Source organism: Podarcis pityusensis (assembly GCF_964106645.2).
Source record: "Podarcis pityusensis genome assembly, chromosome: 6".
Taxonomy (NCBI): Eukaryota; Metazoa; Chordata; class Lepidosauria; order Squamata; family Lacertidae; genus Podarcis; species Podarcis pityusensis.
In genome coordinates, this window is record NC_138030.1 from 60400939 (window position 1) to 60423008 (window position 22070).

Here is a 22070-nt window from a genome sequence, read left to right on the forward strand (position 1 = left end):
GTACCACTGTACTTAGCTTTAGAAGCTTAAAAAACGGAATGAATAGGAAGCAACTGACTAGGATAAAAATGGTGGTATGGAAGAGGTAAAAAGATAACAAAAGACCAGGCCCTCCAGGCTGCAACTCAGAGTGGCAGAGAACAGGACAGAGTGAGACTTTTCTTCGTCTGCAGTATTGGATATTCTACATAGGAATAGCTGATCAATGCATGATAATAAGGCTTGATCAGTTGATTAACAATGGGAAAAGAAAACAGTTCTAAATGCAGAGAGCAGGGGCAATATAACAAATAAAACAATCCCCATTTGGGACAGAACAGCAGCTGCTGCCTAAACCCTAAAAATGCTAAGTGGCATTCCTGCAGGTGGATTCCTCAAGGTTGCCAGTGCTTTTAGTCTGAGAAAAGGTGCTTCCTCAGAGTGAAGCACTGTGTGTGGGGTGGCAGTTCTACAGTTCTCTACTATAACATTTTAAATAGCATTTATTTGCCATAACAATCCATAATGGGACCACAGAGGGGAAGGATTACAGCTCCCTTACCCTATGCCACAATTCTGATGCAGATCAGTAGCTGCTTATGGCTGCTACTAATTTCATTAATATCATAACTTCCAGTTTGGGTCCTAAATTTGGGGAAGAGGGCAGATGAGTAAAACCAGTGTCCAGAAATGACTTCCAGGTGAAAGTTGTCTCAGGTTGTTATGAGTGTGGCTTTTACAAACAGGAATGTTTATATCCAAACCTACCCACTCCCAAATTCCAAAATTCAGCAGGATCCCTACTTTACGAAGGGACGTGGGTGGTGCTGTGGGTTAAACCACAGAGCCTAGGACTTGCCGATCAGGTCAGTGGTTCGAATCCCTGCGATGGGGTGAGCTCCTGTTGCTTGGTCCCTGCTCCTGCCAACCTAGCAGTTCAAAAGCACGTCAAAGTACAAGTAGATAAATAGGTACCACTCCGGCGGGAAGGTGAATGGTGTTTCCGTGCCCTGCTCTGGTTCGCCAGAAGCGGCTTAGTCATGCTGGCCACATGACCCAGAAGCTGTACGCCGGCTCCCTCCGCCAATAAAGCGAGATGAGCACCGCAACCCCAGAGTCAGTCACGACTGGACCTAATGGTCAGGGGCCCCTTTACCTTTTACCCTACTTTAAGGGGTCTGGAAAGCTTTTATTTCCCTATTGGTTTATTTTATTTCCTTACTTTCAACAACAAACATTGAAATGTACTTGTTTTAGGTGCCCCTTAGTGTTGACTTTCAAACAAAATATATAGCAAAAAATCATGTTTGTACAGTTTCATAATTTCATTTCATTCCAGTGCTGGTCTCCTGAAAACAAGGGAGAAATATTTTTTTGGTGCTGTGTGGGGATACTGTGGCCTCCCAGTTGTCACCTGACAACTAACGACACTGGCTAGGCTGATGTACTTGGGTGGCCAAAGATTCCTCATCCCTGATTTAGACATTCTGATAAAAGTTATCTTTAATAACAAGTAGCGAAGAAAGTTGTCAGTGAAAATGAGAGAGATTACGGTATTTTCTGTACCTTTATATCATTTGATTATCATGTTGGTTTCTGTAACAATACCAACTGAAGCTACAGTTCAGTATGTATTTACATGAGAAAGCTGCATGGGGCTTAGTTCCAAGCAAATACTCATAGCTGTTTTAAGATTTATTTGCAATGTAAATTGCCACTTCACACATCAGTCCAGATTAATTTTAAACATATCATATGTTATTCTGCTGTTCTGATATCTACACTGGTTATTCTGCTCTCATCATGATGTCTAGCAAATAAACTTTGCAGGAGTCTTCAGTGATATTCATTTTAGAGAGTATCCAAAAGTCTCTGGCAGACAAGGGTTAACAGTCTCGGTCTTCCCTCTTTGTGCAGACATGAATAAATTAGCATCCTGAGTGTAGAACATTCCCTTTTACAGTAGGTGGTGTTCTTGTTACACTTTCATACATGGCAGGCTAATTAACTATCTGAAAGAGAACATCGTTAAAATTATTTCTCCTACCTCTGCTTAAAACATTTCAACATTTTAATGTGCCCAAGCAATTCAATTATATTTAAAATGAACAGCTTAACCACTGACATTCAGAACAGAGTTCACACTTTACTCTGGACACAGACAAAATTTTATAGAAGGGTGGGGGAGCCTATATTTGATTCATTATATTTAGCTAACATTTTCAAACTTACAAATGGGTCTTTTTCCTGTTCCGAAGGTGTTTGATGGTTGCAAAAGTATTCTTTCCCATGGATCTCTACTTTGAAAGGGGAAAAAATGACAAGATATTTGGAGTTGCATTCTTTTTTCCCTTCCGAAAGTATATTGCAAGCATTCTTAGTGCTTTGGGAAGAAAAAACATACAAAGGCTCCTTGTTTCCTGCCTAGTCAAAATATCTGAAGTTAAAGCACCAGTGAGACAAAATGGGATAGTAATTATTCTTTCTTTCTTTCTTTATACTGCCCTCCATCCGCAGATATCCGGGAGGTTCACAACATAAAAATGCAACATAAAAGCACAAAATACATGATAAAAACAAGAACAAAAAACCCTACAAACCGGTAACCCCTCCCTCCCCCTCCAATGCTAAGTATTATCACATTGTGGTGCTTCATTAATGTTATCAACAACTGAGTACATTGTGGCTTGGCTGTAGGGCAACATGGTTTTAATTTCAATTTTGCATCTGTAGCAAAAGGGAAACACACAACATACACATACTCCCTTTGTATCACACACACGGAATGGGGATGGACTTAAAAAATTAATGGGACATGAATTAAAACAAGCAAATTTGATGGTTGCTTTTTCATGCTTACAGCTACCTGTGGAACTCATTGCCAAGGGACATTATGAAGTGTAGTAGGATATATGCCTTCAAAACTTCTGCATATCCCTCCAAAACATCCAGAGCAAAGGTGGCAGCAGGGGCTGGTACTGAGAAACACATCTTCAATTATTTGTATGATGCCGATGACTGTGTGGCATTTAAATCACTTTCAAAAAAAATTTAAGTAATTCCGTATTGGGTCAGCATAGCCTTGTGTTTATATATGTATAAGAAAAATATATACAGTATGTGGCTGTGCATTATAGAAGTCTGAGCAAGTCCCACACACCCCTCACAAACACAGCACCCCAGTATAAAAAACACACCCTAGAGGAACTTTGCCTGGGGAGGGGAGCAGTGGTGCTTCTCTTCCAGTATTTAATATCACAACAACCCTGTGGGGTGGGCCATGTTGAGAAATAGTCACTGCAGCAAAGCACCTCTGTGAGGCACAGGCCAGGTGTTAAACCTTTCCAGTAGTCCAAGCCCTAGAGGGGGACCACAACCATGCATGTATCCCTCCCTGTAAACCCACAACCGCACCTCATGCCACAAATACCCAAACACCCGACAAACCCACACACCCTTCGAAACCCCAGACATTGAAACACCCACACCACCGCTCAGCAACGGAACAGGTCACCTCTGTACCAGGGATGCTTCAAAAGTGAGCCTGGGAAGCTGGGCTGATTCTAATGATTACATATCTGCGGACTAAATAACCTTCTGAGATATATATCAGGCTTTTCTGGCCTACTTCAGTGCTGTGAAGCTGCCTGTCGCCTGACACATCCAAAATGGCCTCTCTCTCGCCTCCTTGGCCTGCTCTGCCCTTTACCCTCAGGGATTGTGGGCTTTGGTTTTGGGCTTCTGCCTAGGCTAGGAAGCCTGTCGTATTTGGCTTCTGCCTCTGTTCTGCTGAGGGTATGAGGAGAGGCAGCCGCGTTGGTGCAGGCGTCGGAGAAGGGGCCCAGGCCAGATTCAATGCCACAAAGGCCCACAACCAGCAATTTTGTGGCAGAAAGGATTATTTGAGGAGTTCGCGAAGGGGGACAGAGACTCTGCGCAGAACACCAGGCACTTAAATGCAGGTAGACTTGGACTTTTAAAGTTATTTAAGTATATTAAATAGGAACACAGTTGATTTATTATTAGTGCATAGCCTGGCATGGTTGTGGCCTAGTCATTTTGCAAGGCCAAGGCCTAGTGATAAGGCAGAGCCGCCAGTGGGGTCTTTTTGTTGGAAACAGGGATATACAGAAAAACCACAAAGGGATCAAGATTTATCTGCTGTTCCTCCTTTGGCAAAATATTTACTTGAAAAGTGTAATTGTTGAACGGTGTGTTAGCAAGTGTTAGCAAGATTTCAAAACAAACCATGCACCAACAGAGCATTTCACCACACACACACCCCTCTACTGATGAACTAACAACACATTACATTAAATGCATAGTGTGAAGAGCCATAAGCAGTGTTTTTAAATTAGTATTTGGGTGGGGGGGGAGAGGTTTTCATTACATATGAAGTTCACAGAGAGGTCCCAGCTGCAGTCCCTCAAAATCAGTCCTTTTACAGAAAAAAAGGTTCCCAGTAACACTGCTAATGTACAGCTACTGTATATGCTTAGAAGTCTCCTGTCATCATTCTATACACTCATATAAGATATAAGTTTATTTCAATTCCAAAGTATCTGTGGCACAGTTAGTACAAATCACTCTTTTTGTTTGCTTAGTATTGGTCTACCTTGAAGGAGTTCAACAAAGGGCATCGAAAACTGATAAACTATCAATAGAAGCTGGAAAAATTAGCAGTTGCCACTAGTAATTCTCAGTTAAGGCTATTAAAACAGCAAATAGTCATATACTAGATACAACAGAAAAAGCAAATGTAGTATTCATCCTTTTTTGGGGGGGGACTCAAGTTCTCTTTTCTGTACATAAGGTTAATTAATAACATGCAGAAGCTCATAGTTTATGTAGGAAAATATTGTAGACATTTATTAGTATGCTAATAGAGAGCTACCTTCATCAAATTAAATAACAGACAGCAATGTTGTATCAGATAGGATAACTGAATTATCTTCTATTTACTGACAGGCAGATTCTGGAAACCATACAGATTTGCTTTTGTAATACTTTCAGTGTGTCTGAACAAAATATCCTATTTCTCTTCTTTCCCTTAGCTGGTATTTCCTTTCAGTTACATCCCTTTCATCTGTAGCCATAAGACAGGCCTGATACTAGGTGGCCCTTGGCAGCAGATGTTTGTAGTGGCGATGAATAAAAAGTTACTGTTTGGGGTTGGTATATTTGTTTGTTTGTCTTCATTCACAATAATCATTTACTTGGAAACAATAGCAGTAGAAATAGCACGGAGAAGCCATATTGGTCTGTGTTAGTTGGGTGGGTCATATAGCGACCAGAGCAAATTCTGTCATGCAGAAGGATGTTGTGAAGATTCACTTGATCTGAAAGTTTGCTCACTTCCATGTAGTCTTGTTTACATGTGTCTTGATTTCTTGGTCATGGAATCTCTTTAGTATAGACTCTTTGCCTCAGTTTTTCCTATCTATAAAATGGGTAAATGTTTTCTAAATGCTCACTTTAATAATATACTGCACATATGTGTCTTTGACACATATGTAAAAGGATGTCACATAGAGGAGGGAGAAAGGTTGTTTTCTGCTGCTCCAGAGAAGCGGACACGGAGCAATGGATCCAAACTACAAGAAAGAAGATTCCACCTAAACATTAGGAAGAACTTCCTGACAGTAAGAGCTGTTCGACAGTGGAATTTGCTGCCAAGGAGTGTGGTGGAGTCTCCTTCTTTGGAGGTCTTTAAGCAGAGGCTTGACAACCATATGTCAGGAGTGCTCTGATGGTGTTTCCTGCTTGGCAGGGGGTTGGACTCGATGGCCCTTGTGGTCTCTTCCAACTCTATGATTCTATGATTCTATGACATATGACTTGGCATGGAGTATACAATGACAATTTCTTATTTCTTACTTTGTGCTTCTGATATCGTTTGAGCCTGAGTTCTCTTAGGGTGATATATTGGACTTGTTGCATCATATAGTGCTTGATGGGATGGGGAAAATGGATCCTTTGGAACAGATAACATGCCTACTGCAAACTCACTATTCTACACTGAGTCTACTGAGTGCTTGCTAGACCTTATCTGGAGTAAAGTATTTAATTTTTAGGAACACAAGTATTTATGTTTATGGTGTGGGCATCAGATATTTCAAGCTGCAAAATTCTGGTTTTCCTTATAGATCCTTAGAATGTATTTATGATAAGTTAAAAACATGTCAATATTTGCCATTTTTCAGTATTACAATAACGGTCCACTGAAAATATCTCAAGATGCTGAGGATACTATTTTAATACACATGACATATGCACACTAAAAACATCAGATTCTCTTGCGGTTCTTTAGTGGCCTTCTTTTCAAACTGTCCTTTGTCACTGAAAAGTGAAGCCTTGCTTTATTATCAGTTCTGTAGGGTTGTATTACACCCTTTGGCTATGCCAAGTTCACACGTTTTCTTCTGACTGTAATCCCCCAGAGGTCACAGTAAAGGTCAGGGTAGAACATAAATGATACTTTGTGGTCTAACATTCACACAGTAATCAACTCATAAATCCTGGTCATACTGTAATGAGAGTGTAAGCGATAAGGAAATGTAGAGACTGAGTCTTCATGAAGGAATAATGCTGAAAAGATAAGTAAGCAATTAATGTTATTGTTAAATGTACTGCAAGTTGGGGAAAGCATTCTTATTTCTCTGTTTGAGTATTTCTCTGTTTCTAATATTTGGCAAGTATCCGTCTGAGTGACTATATTAATGTGAGCATATTAATTTATTGGTCATACCTAAAAACATATTATTGTTTGGAAAATGGCAGTTGATGAAAGGACACTTTTTCAGTGGTAGACCGTATGCTTAGCATGAAGAAGGTCTCTGGTTCAATCCTGGACATCTCCTGTTAGGCAGTGGAAGGTTCAAATTCAAAACCCTAGAGAGCTGCTTCCAGTCATATAGACAATGCTGCATGAGATGGAGCAATGGTCTGACTTGGTACAAGGCAGCTCCTTATGAAAACGACTTTCTATTCACAAGTAATGAGTGATTTCCCATATATGGCTGTCATGTATTAGTTCCTTGATAAAACACATCAAATCCCCCATTTATAGCTGAATGGAATGGGCACAACTATCTTTCATGAGAACTTGCAGGGAAACCTGGGTAAGAACAAACATTTAACAACCATCAAACTCAACCATCACAATTTTTATTTTATCTAAAATATACATCCTACGCTGTTTCCAGAAAGTAAGCTTTTCTTATTAACAAACTCAGTTTGTCTCAAATGTTTAATTAGTCACCTAATGATCTTTAAGATCATCTGCATTCACCCTTTAACATCTTTCTGCTTGTGATGTTTGGAGGGCAAGGGTACCAACCCTTGGCTATGTTACAACTTCATACCCTTAAACTCAACAGATCTTTCACTTGAGCAAATATTCCATGTTTTGTGGCATTATTTTATTCAGGATAAGTTAGAGTAAACCAGTGGAATGTGGTTATTTGTGGTCAGTTACATGCTTTTGACTGCTGTGATGGATTCTAAGTTCAATTTGATAGGATATTTACATTTACATTAATCTTTCACTATATATCTATATTCAGTTAGCTGGTGTATGAAATATTTTGAGAGAGGCAGGCCCCTCTCTGTGTACTATATGAACCCTCCCTCCCTGTTCATAGGTAACGAATCTTGGCTAAAAATGGATGGGAGGCGAATGTTTCCCATATGCTTTCACCTTTCCTGTAGTGCCTCTTATGTCAGTCTAGTCTCCTTGGAGGAAAGACATAATATATAGGTGATATATAGAGAGAATAAAAAAAACTTCCTTCATCTGAGAAGAATTTTCGCCCTGACCAATTAACTGATGTACAGATAATTGTCTCCAAGGTGTAGCATGGGTTGCCTGTGCCTGGGGCCATGGGGGGAGGGGGGAAACAGGAGGGAGGGAAACAGACGGTGTACACATGTGCATTCAGCTGGCTAATGGCATCCGCATCACCCAGGAAATCACAGCTGCAGAGATAAAAAGAGTCATCCCGTTGTCTGGAGAGGTCACTTCCTGCTTCGCATGGAGAAGCCGTTTTCAACGGAGCCCAGCAATGGAAGCATGCAGCTGTATTGAGGCAGCACTGGGTGTTGAATTTTTGTACTCCCTAACAATTTTGCGCCTGGGGCAAAGCCCCACACTATGCCACTGCTCCCAGGTATTAATAAAAGAACTGAGCATGATTTACTACAACACGGGTTGTTTTGTTGTTGGCATCCATCTGTCTCGAGAGGCAATGGAGTGTGCTTCCAGGAGTGAAGTCAAACTGCTGTTTTAGCAGCACCAAAGTGACCTCCCCAGGGCACAAAACTGGGCAGTGTGTATGGAGGTCCTGGGCTGCCCAGATGACATGACCCCCTCTTGGTCTCACTGATGTGGTCCAAAGGAAAGCATAGCAATACATTTGGCACCAGCCTGACTGCAGGCATTGTTGGAAGGAGGTGTACAAGGTACCATTCAAGCATCTTAGGGACTCCAATCCAGATTTGTGTAGGGTTTACTCCTTAGCCTGTGCTTCTCCAATTTAGGAACAGATTTATTAACATATGCTTAAAGACCAATCCAGACTGTTCCCCCCCCCCCCCCCCGCAATTTCATCAAATTATTAGCACTTGGTTTAGGGTTACTGAATAAAAACACCAGGCTATGAGAATCAGGGCTTGGGATCCCCATTATTGTTTAAGAATATGGAGACTATTCTGGAACGAAAAAGAAGCCTGTTGGGGTGAGGAAAACCCCCCTAATTTGCCTGATTTGGGAGAACTGAACATTTGCAACTGGCATTCCCTTGTCATTTCAGGGCGAGATCACCATTTGACTCTTGCTCTCTGAATTATCCTAGAAGATTTGCCCACAGCCTTTACATTATTTCTTTTGCGTGTTCTTTTTGTGGGTGAATCAGAGCCATGAGAAAGGAGAAAATGTGAGAACTTAGATTATCTGAAACAGTTTCCATCCTACTTTGGGAATCCTGCATAGTGTATTGTGAAGAGACTATTGTTTCTGACACCTTTTAGTGGGTAATGATATCTCACACTTCTTAAATAGGCATAAACAGACTCTGAGGTAATTTGATAAACAATTGTTACATCTTCTACAACGGCTGTGAAGTTTGTTCCCTTACCCCCTCCCTCCCACAGCATTCTTTGAGTAATTCACATACCAAATGTATGCTTATGTAAAACAGCTTGTGCTATAGGCTGCCAGTACTTTTTCATATGACCTCTAGTGTAAAATGCAGTATGTCTGGCCTGAGTTATATTATTCTGTCAACATTTTGGTCTAAGTTTGAAGCAGCTCTCTGCACAGCTGGTACAGGAAAAGTGGACATCTGTGCAACTAGTCCAATAAACCAAGAAAAAATAATAGAAATTCAGTGGAATATTATTCTAGTCTTGGGGAATGAAAAGAATTTCTTGCTCTGCAAAACACACACAAATGCTGAGATTTCTTATTCACATACCTCCAGAAAGACTAAATCGTAAATCAGCACCATGGAAAGGTGAGAAGTTTAATATGGCTTTTATTCCAAATGTAAACATATTCATTCATATGCCAAATAATGGGGATTAATTTAAAGAGCTTTAGTTTCCTAGGAGTTAAGGTAATTTATCCTGCATTAGGGATTAGTTGTACTTCATTATGTGATATCCCCCCCCCCCTTTAGCACACTCTGCCACTTTTAAATATTACAAATAATAGCAGCAACCACTATTATCAATAGGCACAATCAGTCCTTTAAAAAAAAAAATGTTTAGGGGTACTCTCATTTTCCTACTCATATTGAAATACTGCCCCTCAATGAGGCCAAACTTAGATTCACAAAATGTTTAGGGGTATGCGTCCCCCCAGAAAAAAAGCACTGGGCACAATTCAATCAAAGAGATTTATGTTGCAATCTTATATCCATTTACCTGGGAATAAGCACAATTGAAAGCAATTGGACTTACTTCTGATTAGTCCTATATGGTATTGCATGTAAAGCATTGTGTACAAATCGTTAAATGATAACAAAGTGATTAGTAAATCCATAATAATAATGCTACCTACAGTAATGATCAGTCAGCGATTTCACAATAACACAAATGAAAAGAAATAGGAGTAAATGCCAGCTTTAAACAGAAAAAAAATCTAGCATCAAAAGTTTTCAGGCTGATTTTCGTTTACAAGTTTATAAAAGCATGGAAGTCATGGAGGTGCTATAAGAGAGAAATGATTCTCTTTTTGTTTCAGAACATTGAATCATTCAAAGAAACCAGTGGCACAGTTTTCAGAACAAATAAAGTGTTTCTTCTATGATAGATGCCACAGGTTGTTGTGAAAACCATTACTGTTAATGGTCTTTAAAAACTACCAATATATTACATAAATTAATTGAGGATAGTATCAATCTTCCTATTCATAGAGTGAATGCCCTGCTTACAGATGCACTAGGAAAAGGTAAAGGGACCATTAGGTCCAGTCGCAATTGACTCTGGGGTTGCGGCGCTCATCTTGCTTTACTGGCCAAGGGAGCTGGCGTTTGTCTGCAGGCAGCTTCTGGGTCATGTGGCCAGCATGACTAAGCAGCTTCTGGCGAACCAGAGCAGCACACGGAAATGCCGTTTACCTTCCTGCCGTAACGGTACCTATTTATCTACTTGTACTGCATGCTTTCTAACTGCTATGTTGGCAGGAGCTGGGACCGAACAACGGAAGCTCACCCCGTCGTGGGGATTCGAACCGCCAACCTTCCGATCGGCAAGCCCTAGGCTCTGTGGTTTAACCCACAGTGCCACCCGCATCCCACACAGATGCACTACTATCACACAAAAAGGAACCTTTCATCTGCGATGTGGAAATCCCTTAAAGAGGGGGAGGTTGCTGTCTGTAAACCACAGGATGTGATCCATCAACATTGCATTGCAAGTGCCATTGCATTCAGTAAAAGTTCCATCTGAATAAACATGCTTAATATTGCATTGCAAGGCACAGTATGAAACTATGATATCTATTTCAACCCAACCGGCCGTTAATTTCTTCTTTTTTTTCCTGGGAAAGATGGTGTGTGTCAAATGGTTAATTGAATAATGGTTCCCAAAAAGATTTCTTTCCAAAGATCAGAAATCATTTTTTGACAGGCTAATGATTGAGATTTCTTCAGCTGTAAATTCCAGAGCTCCTCTAGTCTTAATCAGATGAGTAAGAACAATTTAGTAAACTATTCCATGATATCTAACACAATATACCTAACACTTCCAACACTGTGTCATCACTCACCCTGATGATTATCTGTATTTTAAAATTTAAATTTAATTTGTGAAATAATGTTTTTGATTTTAGCATTTTACGCCAACTTGACATTTTGTGATATGGTTGTATAGAAATATTTCTATAAATAAATAAAATATTCTGTGGTTTGTATAAATGATTTCCATTGTCCTTGTTTCCCTCTTTTTCATTACAGTATTTATGCAGTTAAGCTATTAGAACCAATTTATTTTCAATGTTGACAGAAGTTGGTGAATATCGTCTTAATCCTTTCAAGTTTTCCATTTACGAAATTCAGTGGAGACTGTTTCAATTAGGGTCATCTGGTCACGTATCCCTTGATCCTTTGATCGCTAGAGCAGCAATACTGTGTCAGTAATCTGTAGGCCACCATTTGGGTTAATGAATCGGCTTGGCTTTAATTCTTGCCCAGATGTAATCTTTTATAGTTTTAATGATTCGGTCTAACATGAGTTCCAATTGAATGTAAACAGCTTCTTGGATATATGTGAAAATTCTCTTTTTAACATTTTGCCTCTGTTTCTAATTAATTGTAGAGCAATTAAATCGAACCCTGATCTGTTGGGATCAAGATTAAATCATAGAATGGACTGTGCTGCTTATATCTTTGGTGAGATCATTATTGTCAAGACTAATAGTAATCAGGAAAAGAGGAAAGAACCAATGTAGCAGGGGGAGGGGAACCATTCAATCCCATTTTATTTCAAATATTCTCTTCTCACTAGACATCTGGTTTGGCTTAATGCACAATCATAGTTTCTCTTATATAACAGCTTTACTGAGAGATCTCAAAGTACGTATCTGCCAAAATAAATGTGAACTAGGTTACAGATATTTCCATTATAGAGACATGCTGAAGGAAAGACAAGGTATATAAAATAAATGTCTATGGGTTTGCAAAATGGTTCTTTAAAAGTCAAGGAGGAGAAAAATAACTAGGAGAAATGTGGGGATAGGTGGATGTGTGCACAATTACACTTAAATAAATATAACAAAGCAACTCTGAGTGGTAAGGGGGAAAGGGCCGGTCAACAGCCAGGATAAAGGGAAGTACAGGAATGTCTGTCCAAAATAACATGGACAGTTGCAGGCGGAAGGGGGAACAGTGGGAGAGGGTGTTTGCCCTTCTGTGCTGCCTGTGGGTTTCCCATAGGCAGCTGGCCAGCTGCTTTGAGAAAGAGGATGCCAAACTAGATATGCCTTTGGTTCTGATCCATCAAAGTTCTTGCTATATCCTTAAACCTTGTCTTCTGTTATTGTGCTATGGGGGCAGCACCTAAATTAGTTCAGAGCAGCAACAGATAACAAACACCGTTACTACTTGGAAAAGAGTTATTCATGCTTCACGTACATTATAAAAGGTTAAGGAGAATAATCTTAACATTAGTAAGGTAAAGTATAAATTTGCATGAACCTTACGGCAGAACTGAAATTGTATGGGTTAGATTTTTCCTCTATCTGTAACCTCAGCACCTTAGCAGTAATTGCTAATTTGCTGTTTACACTTTCCTTGAGTAAGTTGGGTAGGCCAAGGTCTCTGCTGGAAATACTGTAGGAGCCATCTGCTATCCCTTGCTGTCAAGGGCTGGGCAGCTACACAAACAAGCCAAAGAGTCTCTTAGGAGGCCGGGCTTTTAACAGTGCCAGTAAAGCAGCATGCATTCTGAAAGGTGTAACACACACACACCCTGACTCCCCTCAGTGCCACAAAGATGTTAAGCCACAATTTTTGCAAATTCAGGAGCTGCTCCGTAGCATCTTATACAATATTATGCGGGATCTCCGCTCAGCACAGCTCTTTTATTGCATGAGGTGGCCAAAAAATTCAGGCTTGGTCCTGTTGCTTCACACCTCAGCTACAATCCTGAATGCAAGCATGGGATCAAAATTGTAGGTGTGGACAGGCAGTACTAACACAGGTTTGCCCTTATGATGAGTTGTTCAGACTAAGGACTAGGCCATTGTCAACAACTTTATAGAACCACCTTCTTCTGCGAAAAGCTGCCTGAACGCTACAATTGTCCTTCAAAGCTATCAACAGTAAGGTGAGTGGTGACCTGTGACAGGGTGTTGTTGTTGTTGATTATAGTGCCCCATCTTTAGAAGTCCCTCTCCAGAGAGGGCCATGTGGTACTAAGTCTGCTTTCTTTTCTTCCTTGGTGTCAGGTGAATTACTTGCCCAGACCAGACCTTTTCGAGTCAATAGCCTTTTTTGTTTTTAGCTGGGATATTTTTCTGCTCTGCTGCTTATATTGCTGTTGTTTTTACTGAGTACTTGTGTTTTGAAAAATATTTTTATGTAAGCTGATCTGGGAGTCTTGCCAGCTGAAGAGCAGGATAATATGGTGGAACCCCTTTTGGCCCCTTGTGTCACCTGATTTGTTGGCAGCTGCAGTATCACCCTTTGGACAGAGTGGTACAAAGAATGAGGCATCTGGGCTGTGCTCCCTGAGCCTCCAATCTGAGCCTTATGGCACTTTACAATAGCCCTTTGTAAGGTGGGCCTGTTCTAGAACTGTTTTCTTCAATGAAGCAGACCCAATTAACACGATTTTCCCACTCTACAGCCAATTAACTCAAGCTAAGTAGTAAATGTCAAGTCCAGGTGGGGCAACTGGATGTTTTCAGGATGCCAGAAATAGCATAACAGAAATTAAATTTGGTTCAGAATAAAGAAAATTTATGTATGCTGTGGAGTGTCAATTTATACTTCAGCTCCATATTAGCTTGCAAGGGGAAATAGAACAGTGCCATCTCTCTAACCGAATGTTATGATAAGAAAGGTTGCAAGTTAATTAGAATTCTGCCATCTTTGTGCCAAGTTTACCTCAATTAATGATTATTTTTAAATCTATTTCTCTCCTTTGTAGTACTTGTTCTTTGGTAGAAAGGAGATGTTTGAGTCTTGCTGAAATTGTGTTAACAGTCTTCTTCTCTTTTACCTCTTAAGGTTTTCAATTAAACTGCTGTAATTTGCTTTTCTTCTGCCAAGCACAATAATGACTTATTAGGCACTGACAATGTTAGTGTAACCCCTTCTTCTTCTTCTTCTTCTTCTTCTTCTTCTTCTTCTTCTTCTTCTTCTTCTTTAAAATACGAATGAATTCCAATCACAATCTAGGCTTCCAATGAATCAACACCCCTATTGTTACACCTGCAAATTGTACATAGAGAGAAGCATACTTCAGAATTAATGAGCACAGCTGCAGTCTCTTACATTCAACACTTGTAAAATAGACTTCTTTAAAGTGCCATTATTACAATATTGATAGAGTTATTTATAGTACTGCAAACGTTCTCAGTCATAACAGACTCCTTGTTATTCCACACACACCCAAATCCCCCAAAGTAGTACATGCCGTTGCCATCTTCTGGCATCTTTCCAGAGCCCACGAGAAGGCAGCAGGTGGACAATCCTTCACAGATGAACTCAAAAAGACATGGGGGGGAAGTTGTCATCAGCAAATGTTATTGGAGGGAATAAGCTGAAATGTCTGGGGCCCCAATCTGCAGCAAACCTATTTACATGTGTTTCCAGTGTACTTTCCCCTCCCATTTCCAGGATGGAATGTGGAAAGTGGTCACATGCAGTTGCCAGCTTAGAAGTGACCTGTTCAGTGTAGTCCAAGAGTGAGAACTTCCATTTCTGCTTGTTTTTACCATAACTCAACTAAGCAGATGCAAGTTCAGACTTTCAGCTATGGTTGTTGAAAACAAACATCTCAGGTGCCAACTTCTGTTGCTTCGGGAATAAAAGAAGTGTTGGCCTTGTGTTATATGAGTGCACAGCTAAACGTTGCATGAGGCAACAGCACTGTTGTCACTAGCTGAGTTTCTTCATTTCTAGGAATGTGTGGCAACAAAATTAATCCTAGTAAACTCAAGCATTATCCTTTGTCTAATGGTTTGGAAACTCAATATACAAACTGCTTGCGTAACTACAGTCCTGTTGACATAGTGACATATAGATTTTAATGAAACCATTCTGCAGGAGGAGTTAGTGTTCATCGGTTGTATTCAGATTTACCATATCTGGCCTTGGCTCAACGCCCGTCAACATACCACATATTTGTTTGTATGTCATTTAGAATATTGAAATCATAGACCATCCATTAAGTGTGTCTTCCTCCTTCTCATGACTTGCTGCTGCCTGTTTGTTTGCAGTTCCCTCTGGGCCCAGTGGGGATCAATAGTGACCTCCTCAGCAGGTGTCCAGCCTTGTTCACCTTGATGCCAACCCTGGCTGATTTTAAGGATTTTAAGGACAGAGAAATCGGGCTCAGGAGACACGCCCTTAGTGCACACCCATTGTGGTTAGTTCTCCTCCCTCAGCCCTTATGGTGGCAAATACAAAACTGTGCAATGTGTCCAAGCCTAAATCTTGGACCTCATGTGTCCGAGCCTAAATCTTTAGTCATGAAATAGCAGCCTTCCTTCACCACCAAACCCCCACCATCTAGCAGCTTCAGGTACCCCATTTACAAGAGAACTATGGGAAGGCTGGCAAAGCATTATGGGAGCTGTTGGGAGAGGTGTCCCAGGAAACAGCTTAGTGTGTTACATTGTAAATAAATACGTATTTATATACCATCCAATAACAAAATGTTCTCTGGTGACTTACAAGAGCTTCCTGTATTATAGGAAGGGATGAACATTGATTGATCTACCTTACACTGGGACAACTGAAACCCATTCTTCGGCTATTGTTGGTGTGCCACCCACTTCTTGGAAGCAACATTTTCCATTGGTATGAGAGAAGTGCGTATGCACAACTTTCATTAGGGGTCATTTGCAGTAGAGAGGGGCTCAGGAAGATCCTGCTTGTGAGCTTCCGAAAGTGGCTTGGTTGGCCACTTTGAGAACAGATGGTATTTTGCCTGATCCAGCAGGGCTCTTCTTAAGATGGTGTTCTAGCCAACTCTGTATAATTATATAAGGGCAGAAGGTCGGTACTGCTCCCATTTCTGACCCCCAACTTTTCAGTTCTCACACAGACACCTAGGCTTATCAAAGTGTGTGTGCGTGTTTACACATACACACAGAGATAGAGAAAGAGAGTGTTTTTCCTTGACCTTTTTTTGTGTGTGTGCAAGTGGTGGAAACAATAGGATTTAAAAGGAAATGGTTATTTATTTCATTTTTATCCTGTTCTTCCTCAAGGGGCTCAGAGTTCTCCATCCTTATGCTAGCTGGTCTAGGCATCCTTAGCATCAGAAATGGAACGTGTGATATATTTGCAATATGTTCTGTTTCTATTGAAATCCTCCTTTCAAACAGCACATAGCTTTCAGCATATACGTTGCAAAATTAATACACTTAAAATCAGAGTGGGAGTCCTCATAATTCATTTGGAGCTGTTTTTAAAAGTTGGACATTGGTCAAGGACAGCTTATTGATTGAATTTAACTGCATATATTTTCCTACCCATTTTATTGAAGCCTATTTTTCACATCACTTGAGAAGGCTGCTAACATTTCAGTAAGGGGATATGCCAAAGCATTGCTTTAATTCATTATCTTTTGGACACACAGTAGTTGTGGCTTGGCCTGAATTAAACCCTATGGAGAATGTGATAGTGTAATTACTTTCAGGTATCCAGAACTGCTTTTAATTGAATTCTCTAGGAGATTATTCTTATGATTTGTTCTGCACTCATATCGGGTATTTCAGTGATATATAAATATTTCATCAACTAAGCAGAGGTTTCTTTTGGTACCTTATGAATTTGAAAGGTCAATGATTTGGTGAAACATTGCTCAATTAAGAATGACTAATTATATAAATGAATCTGCTACAAATTGCTTGTCCCCTTCTGTCATAATGAATAAGCATGGTGATTTTTGAGGGAACAATCTGTGATTTTGTTTGTCTGCCTTCTCTGAGCCATTCAAAATCCCTTGAGATTTTTGTAGACAAAACTGAGCATTAGCTAGATTGCTTCAATAAAGTAAAGTGTCATGTGCATCCAAAAGTTTATGTCATCCTACTACAAACTGTAGTTAGGATCTAGATGTTCCCAGATTAGAATGAGTTATGAACTGTAAAGAAAGGTGAGGTAATGTTGACAATTATTGCAACTGTGTAATGGAGCAAACTCTGAAAAAAGTCTCTGCCAAGAGCTTGCAGAACTTTCCAAGTTATGTGGAACAATGGTATCTCGCTGAATTAGCTTTCCAGACTGATTGGGGGGCAGAATCTGTAGGTCCATGAAGAGGATACCTTATGGTACTTGGATTTATTATGGTACTACAGTGGTACCTTGGGTTAAGAACTTAATTCATTCTGGAGGTCCGTTCTTAACCTGAAACTGTTCTTAACCTAAGATACCACTTTAGCTAATGGGGCCTCCCGCTGCTGCCACGCCACCACCATGCAATTTCTGTTCTCATCCTGAAGCAAAGTTCTTAACCTGAGGTACTATTTCTGGATTAGCGGAGTCTGTAACCTGAAGGTTCTGTAACCTGAAGCATCTGTAACCTGAGGTACCACTGTATGTCATTATAAGCTGTCTTCAACTTGTTGGCATTATCATCACCTTTAATCTTTCAGCTTGTCCATACAAGAACAAGTCAGCACTGCAAATGTTTAGACCCCAAGTTGAAAAACCAACTCTAATAAGCAGAATTTGCCAAGCCACCTCGTCATTTTACTTGTCTCTTGAAGAAAGCAATATATATAGCAAAATATATAGGTGGGTTTATTTGGGACACAGGTGGCACTGTGGTCTAAACCACAGGGCCTAGGGCTTGCCGATCAGAAGGTTGGCGGTTCAAAGCCCCGCAGCGGGGTGAGCTCCCGTTGCTCGGTCCCTGCTCCTGCCAACCTAGCAGTTTGAAAGCACATCAAGTGCAAGTAGATAAATAGGTACCGCTCCGGCGGGAAGGTAAACGGCATTTCCGTGTGCTGCTCTGGTTTGCCAGAAGTGGCTTAGTCATGCTGGCCACATGACCCGGCCCAGAAGCTGCCTGCAGACAAACGCCGGCTCCCTCGGCCAGTAAAGCGAGATGAGCGCTGCAACCCCAGAGTCGTCTGCGACTGGACTTAACGGTCAGGGGTCCCTTTATATATATTTCAATTAAGCAGTGGTGGGAATGTCCATATTTTAGTCACCCCTCCCAGTCCTGTTAGAAATACAATAAAATAACATTTTCAGCATTATACAGTCAACCTGATGTGCCCTCTGCTAACTAAATCCAAAAAATAAAACCAGTTTTGGCAATATACAATTAATCTATCGGGGGGGGGGGGGAGGAGAGAGATGGGCTTCACCTATAGGTAATGAAGTATTTAAGCACCTTTGATTGAAACAAATTGGACCACAGAGGATGTGTGATTTTCAGGGCCACTGAACATTGACAGTTCTCTCGCTGAACCATACTGACAGAATAGACGTGCATGGCTGCATTTGCAAAGTCAGCTTAGTCGTAGGTTATCAGTAGAAAACCACTTGATACAAGATATAACTGTAATCATTTTGCACTTTCATTTTGGTTTCAGAAAGTCGGACCTGAAACCATCTTAAATCCCTATACATTTCTAAAACCATAAAGCAGCATTCCTTTGGTCAGTTGTTTTAGCTTAAATACTACAAGTGCTAATTTCATCCGTGCATATGCCTGTCTGTGTGTTTCTTTAATAGCTTCCCTGATCTATAAAAGTAGTTTTGTGGTTATATATCCAAAGTTCTAATCACAGTTCTTCAACTAAGATGGTCCTAAGACATTCTGTGGTGAACTAACATAGTCTGGCTATCCAGGCTTCTCTCAGATCATTATCTTTGGCAACATTTATTGTTAATAAAAACATACATCACATTGCAATGCACTTGTTTGTGATGGCTTCAACACTCAGCAGGTAGCAGAAGCAAAAGGAAAACTTTCAACTGAAGCTACCATATGTTGGTTTCATATTAAGATCAAATCATTAGGACATTTTCTTGTCTCTAAATCTCTTGTTCATACTTGACTGCTATGTCGCAAAGGACGTCAGAATGGAATCACACTGGCACCTCCATCCTAGCCTGACTGAAGACTTCAACCAGCAGCCACTGTTTGTGCTCCTTCTTAGTTCAATGCAACTCTATGGAAAGCATGAATTGTGTGGTTTACTAAATAAGATGTATACCTGGGAGTAATACCTAGTGAAATCAGTGGAACCTCTGAATAAAAATTTATATGATTGTGCACACCTTAAATCTCTTCTGGGGGCTTCTTACCCTCCGGAACAGTTTCGGAAGAGAATGAAGGGAAGTTCTGTTGCACAAACGGAAATCCTTTTGCTAACATAATTTCTTGGATACTGCCCAGTATGTTTTAAATTGCATAAATCTGCACTGGTTCTTTGGAGAATATCAGTTTAATACTATAATTTTAAAAATCAGTTGTACCATCCTTATTTAAAATGGAAACTTTATTCACATAAACATAGCAATATAACTATTTTTGATGGAGTGCAATGACTAAGAGTGATGATCATTTTATCATTCTCTTATACTATGCAAAATATTCTGTAATGTAATACGAGTATTGTATGACAATTCATTGCATAGATACTACTGCACACACATGCTTGTCTATGCAATGTTTTGTCCATCTTGTTGCTCTGCAAAATGTTAATTTTTGTAGCCTTTGCAAGCCGCCTTACAAATATTAAAGCACAAGCACATACAAGGGACAGCCTCTGTTAATTCTGTGATTTCTAATGATAAGTGATCTGAATCCATATTATAGCCATTTAGTCAGGAGCACAGCAAGGGGCCTATTCTCCTGTCTGTACTCATGTGTTAACTCCTATTGACAGGCATTAATGGGAACTGCTTGCACATATGGAGAAGTGAATAGTCCCTATGGGAGTTGCATAAACTAGTCTGTGCCTATAGAGATGTTGCTTCAATGGCCAGGATTAATATGAGCATTGAGGAATGTTGTGGTGAAACAGAGACCTTTCTGCTTCTGGTGATCAGGTGCAAAAGGGGAAAAAAACAATGTCAGAATTTGTTACTTAAGAATTCTAGTTTCTCCATATATACAAATCAAGCACATCAAGAGCATAGCATATTCCAGAAAATTTTTTTTAAAATTATTAGCAATTTGAAATCAGTGTTGCTTTACTCTTTCTGCAAGTAAAAATGCCCCAAGAAATTTGCTGTGGCTAACAGAAATTTTACTTAAGCATTCTTACATCTGAGTTTATATGTTTTATTGACAGTCTGGCTAGTTATCCAGTCCAAGCCCATATCAACTCTTCTCTGCTCAGTTAGACGTTTGTACCCACCAAATTTTGTTCTGTTATAACCACACATTGGCAACCCTTTATTTTTGAAGGATTTCCTATAGTGAAACTCAAGTTGAAGCATTTGGGCATGTTTTGATATAAGCAGTAAATTGTGCAGAGATGTTTGAGATTGTGTTAGCAGCTACTCCACTAACGTAACACGTAAATAGTCCCACTGAAATCAAATGGATTTAAATACATGGAAGTGGGCACAACTATGCTTTATATGTTTGTACTAACATCTTGAATTCGGCCCAGTAGCTCGCTGGCAGCCACTGTAGTGCTTTTGGGACCAATGTCCAAGGCGGGCCCAATACATTCTGGCACCTGAGGCAGACCCTAAAATGGCACCTTCCTGCTTGCCAGGGAAGATCTACATGAGGAACAGGGGCAGGGGGAAAAGATTGACACTAGGATCTGATGTCCCAGGTGGAGCCTGCCACCTGAGGCAGTTGCCTTGCCTTCCCTCATGGGTAGGCTGACCCTGCCAACCTCACATGGTCCCAGACGGCAGGCCTACTTAGCAACTGAGCAGCCCCATTCTGCACTAGCTGCAGCCTCCGGTTTGACCTCAAGGACAGGCCTGCGTAGAGTACAATACAGTTGCTAAAGCCAGAGGTCACCAGAGTATAGACAACTGAGGCCAGGCTATCCCAGGCCAGGAGCAGCTGTGGCTAGTGAACCAGCCTAAGCTGGTTATGAACAAGCCTAACCACAGAAGCTGCTTGAGGAGGACTCCCAGGCTATGAAATTGATTATTCAATGGGAGTGCAATGAAGGCGTGACATCCTTTTCTGGCAAAGCTTGTAGTCCTTCAACAGCTCTGTGACGGGCCAAAATTGAGTAAGTGAAGCTTCCCTCTCCTCTGCCTATCCATGCAGGTAAAGAGCTGGAAAAGGATGGGTCTGAAACACAGAGAAGGCAACAGTGATAACATTTTTTGTCAGCCAAAACCAAGGTGGATAACCAGATTAATTAAGAGTACAGACAGAAACTGTGCTGAAAATGATTTTCTTGTTCTTGATTTCCAACTTTCTTTCCCCTTTGTGCGACTATGCAACTGTTTTATACATTATATAGAGGATATTTTCTTAACCACCACACCATTCAAAGGCTTAGATTGCTTCATACTGGTCTCCATGATTATATTTCTTCTATGTTTCATTCTGAATTTTTCATTAGGCATGGACTATACACCTGACTTTCCTTTTCCTCATATTAAGAGTGTTAAAAATACATCACTGCACCAGAGATGCTGACTCAATACTCCTGGTGGAGACTTGACCTGATGTATAATTTTAAAACTACTGCTATACATATATTAGATTTTTTTTTCTTGATAGTTAGTATATATATATATATATATATATATATAATGATAATATTTTTCTACTATGCTGCTGTCAAGTTAACTATGCCAGCATTAAAATACCTTGAGCATGACTATTACAGATACTAAGATCACAAAATGTAAAGGGTTCAGTGGTTGTAACTCAGTAGCTTGGTTCATGGTTTGTCTGTCAGGGCTGTGCTGACT

General features: G+C 40.3%; 1 protein-coding gene and 1 long non-coding RNA gene across 8 annotated transcripts in view; one reads left to right on the forward strand and one right to left on the reverse strand.

Moving 5' to 3' along the window:
- NFIA (nuclear factor I A) overlaps positions 1 to 22070 on the forward strand; it is a 413608-nt gene that overhangs the window by 59345 nt on the left and 332193 nt on the right. The window contains exon 1 of one of the 7 annotated variants that reach the window (XM_081011817.1): positions 3811 to 3941. The exons of 5 other annotated variants lie outside the window; for them this stretch is intronic. In XM_081011817.1, the coding sequence (XP_080867943.1) occupies positions 3936 to 3941 (6 nt within the window). In that variant the 5' untranslated portion in view covers positions 3811 to 3935. Of the gene's footprint in view, positions 1 to 3810; positions 3942 to 22070 lie in introns of those variants that run through there. One more of the 7 variants, XM_081011812.1, reaches the window with a different exon arrangement.
- LOC308480407 lies at positions 1363 to 3629 on the reverse strand. The gene is made up of 3 exons (XR_013988078.1): positions 3494 to 3629; positions 2212 to 2276; positions 1363 to 1991 (listed from the first exon to the last, which is right to left on the reverse strand). It is a non-coding gene; the product is annotated as an uncharacterized lncRNA (long non-coding RNA).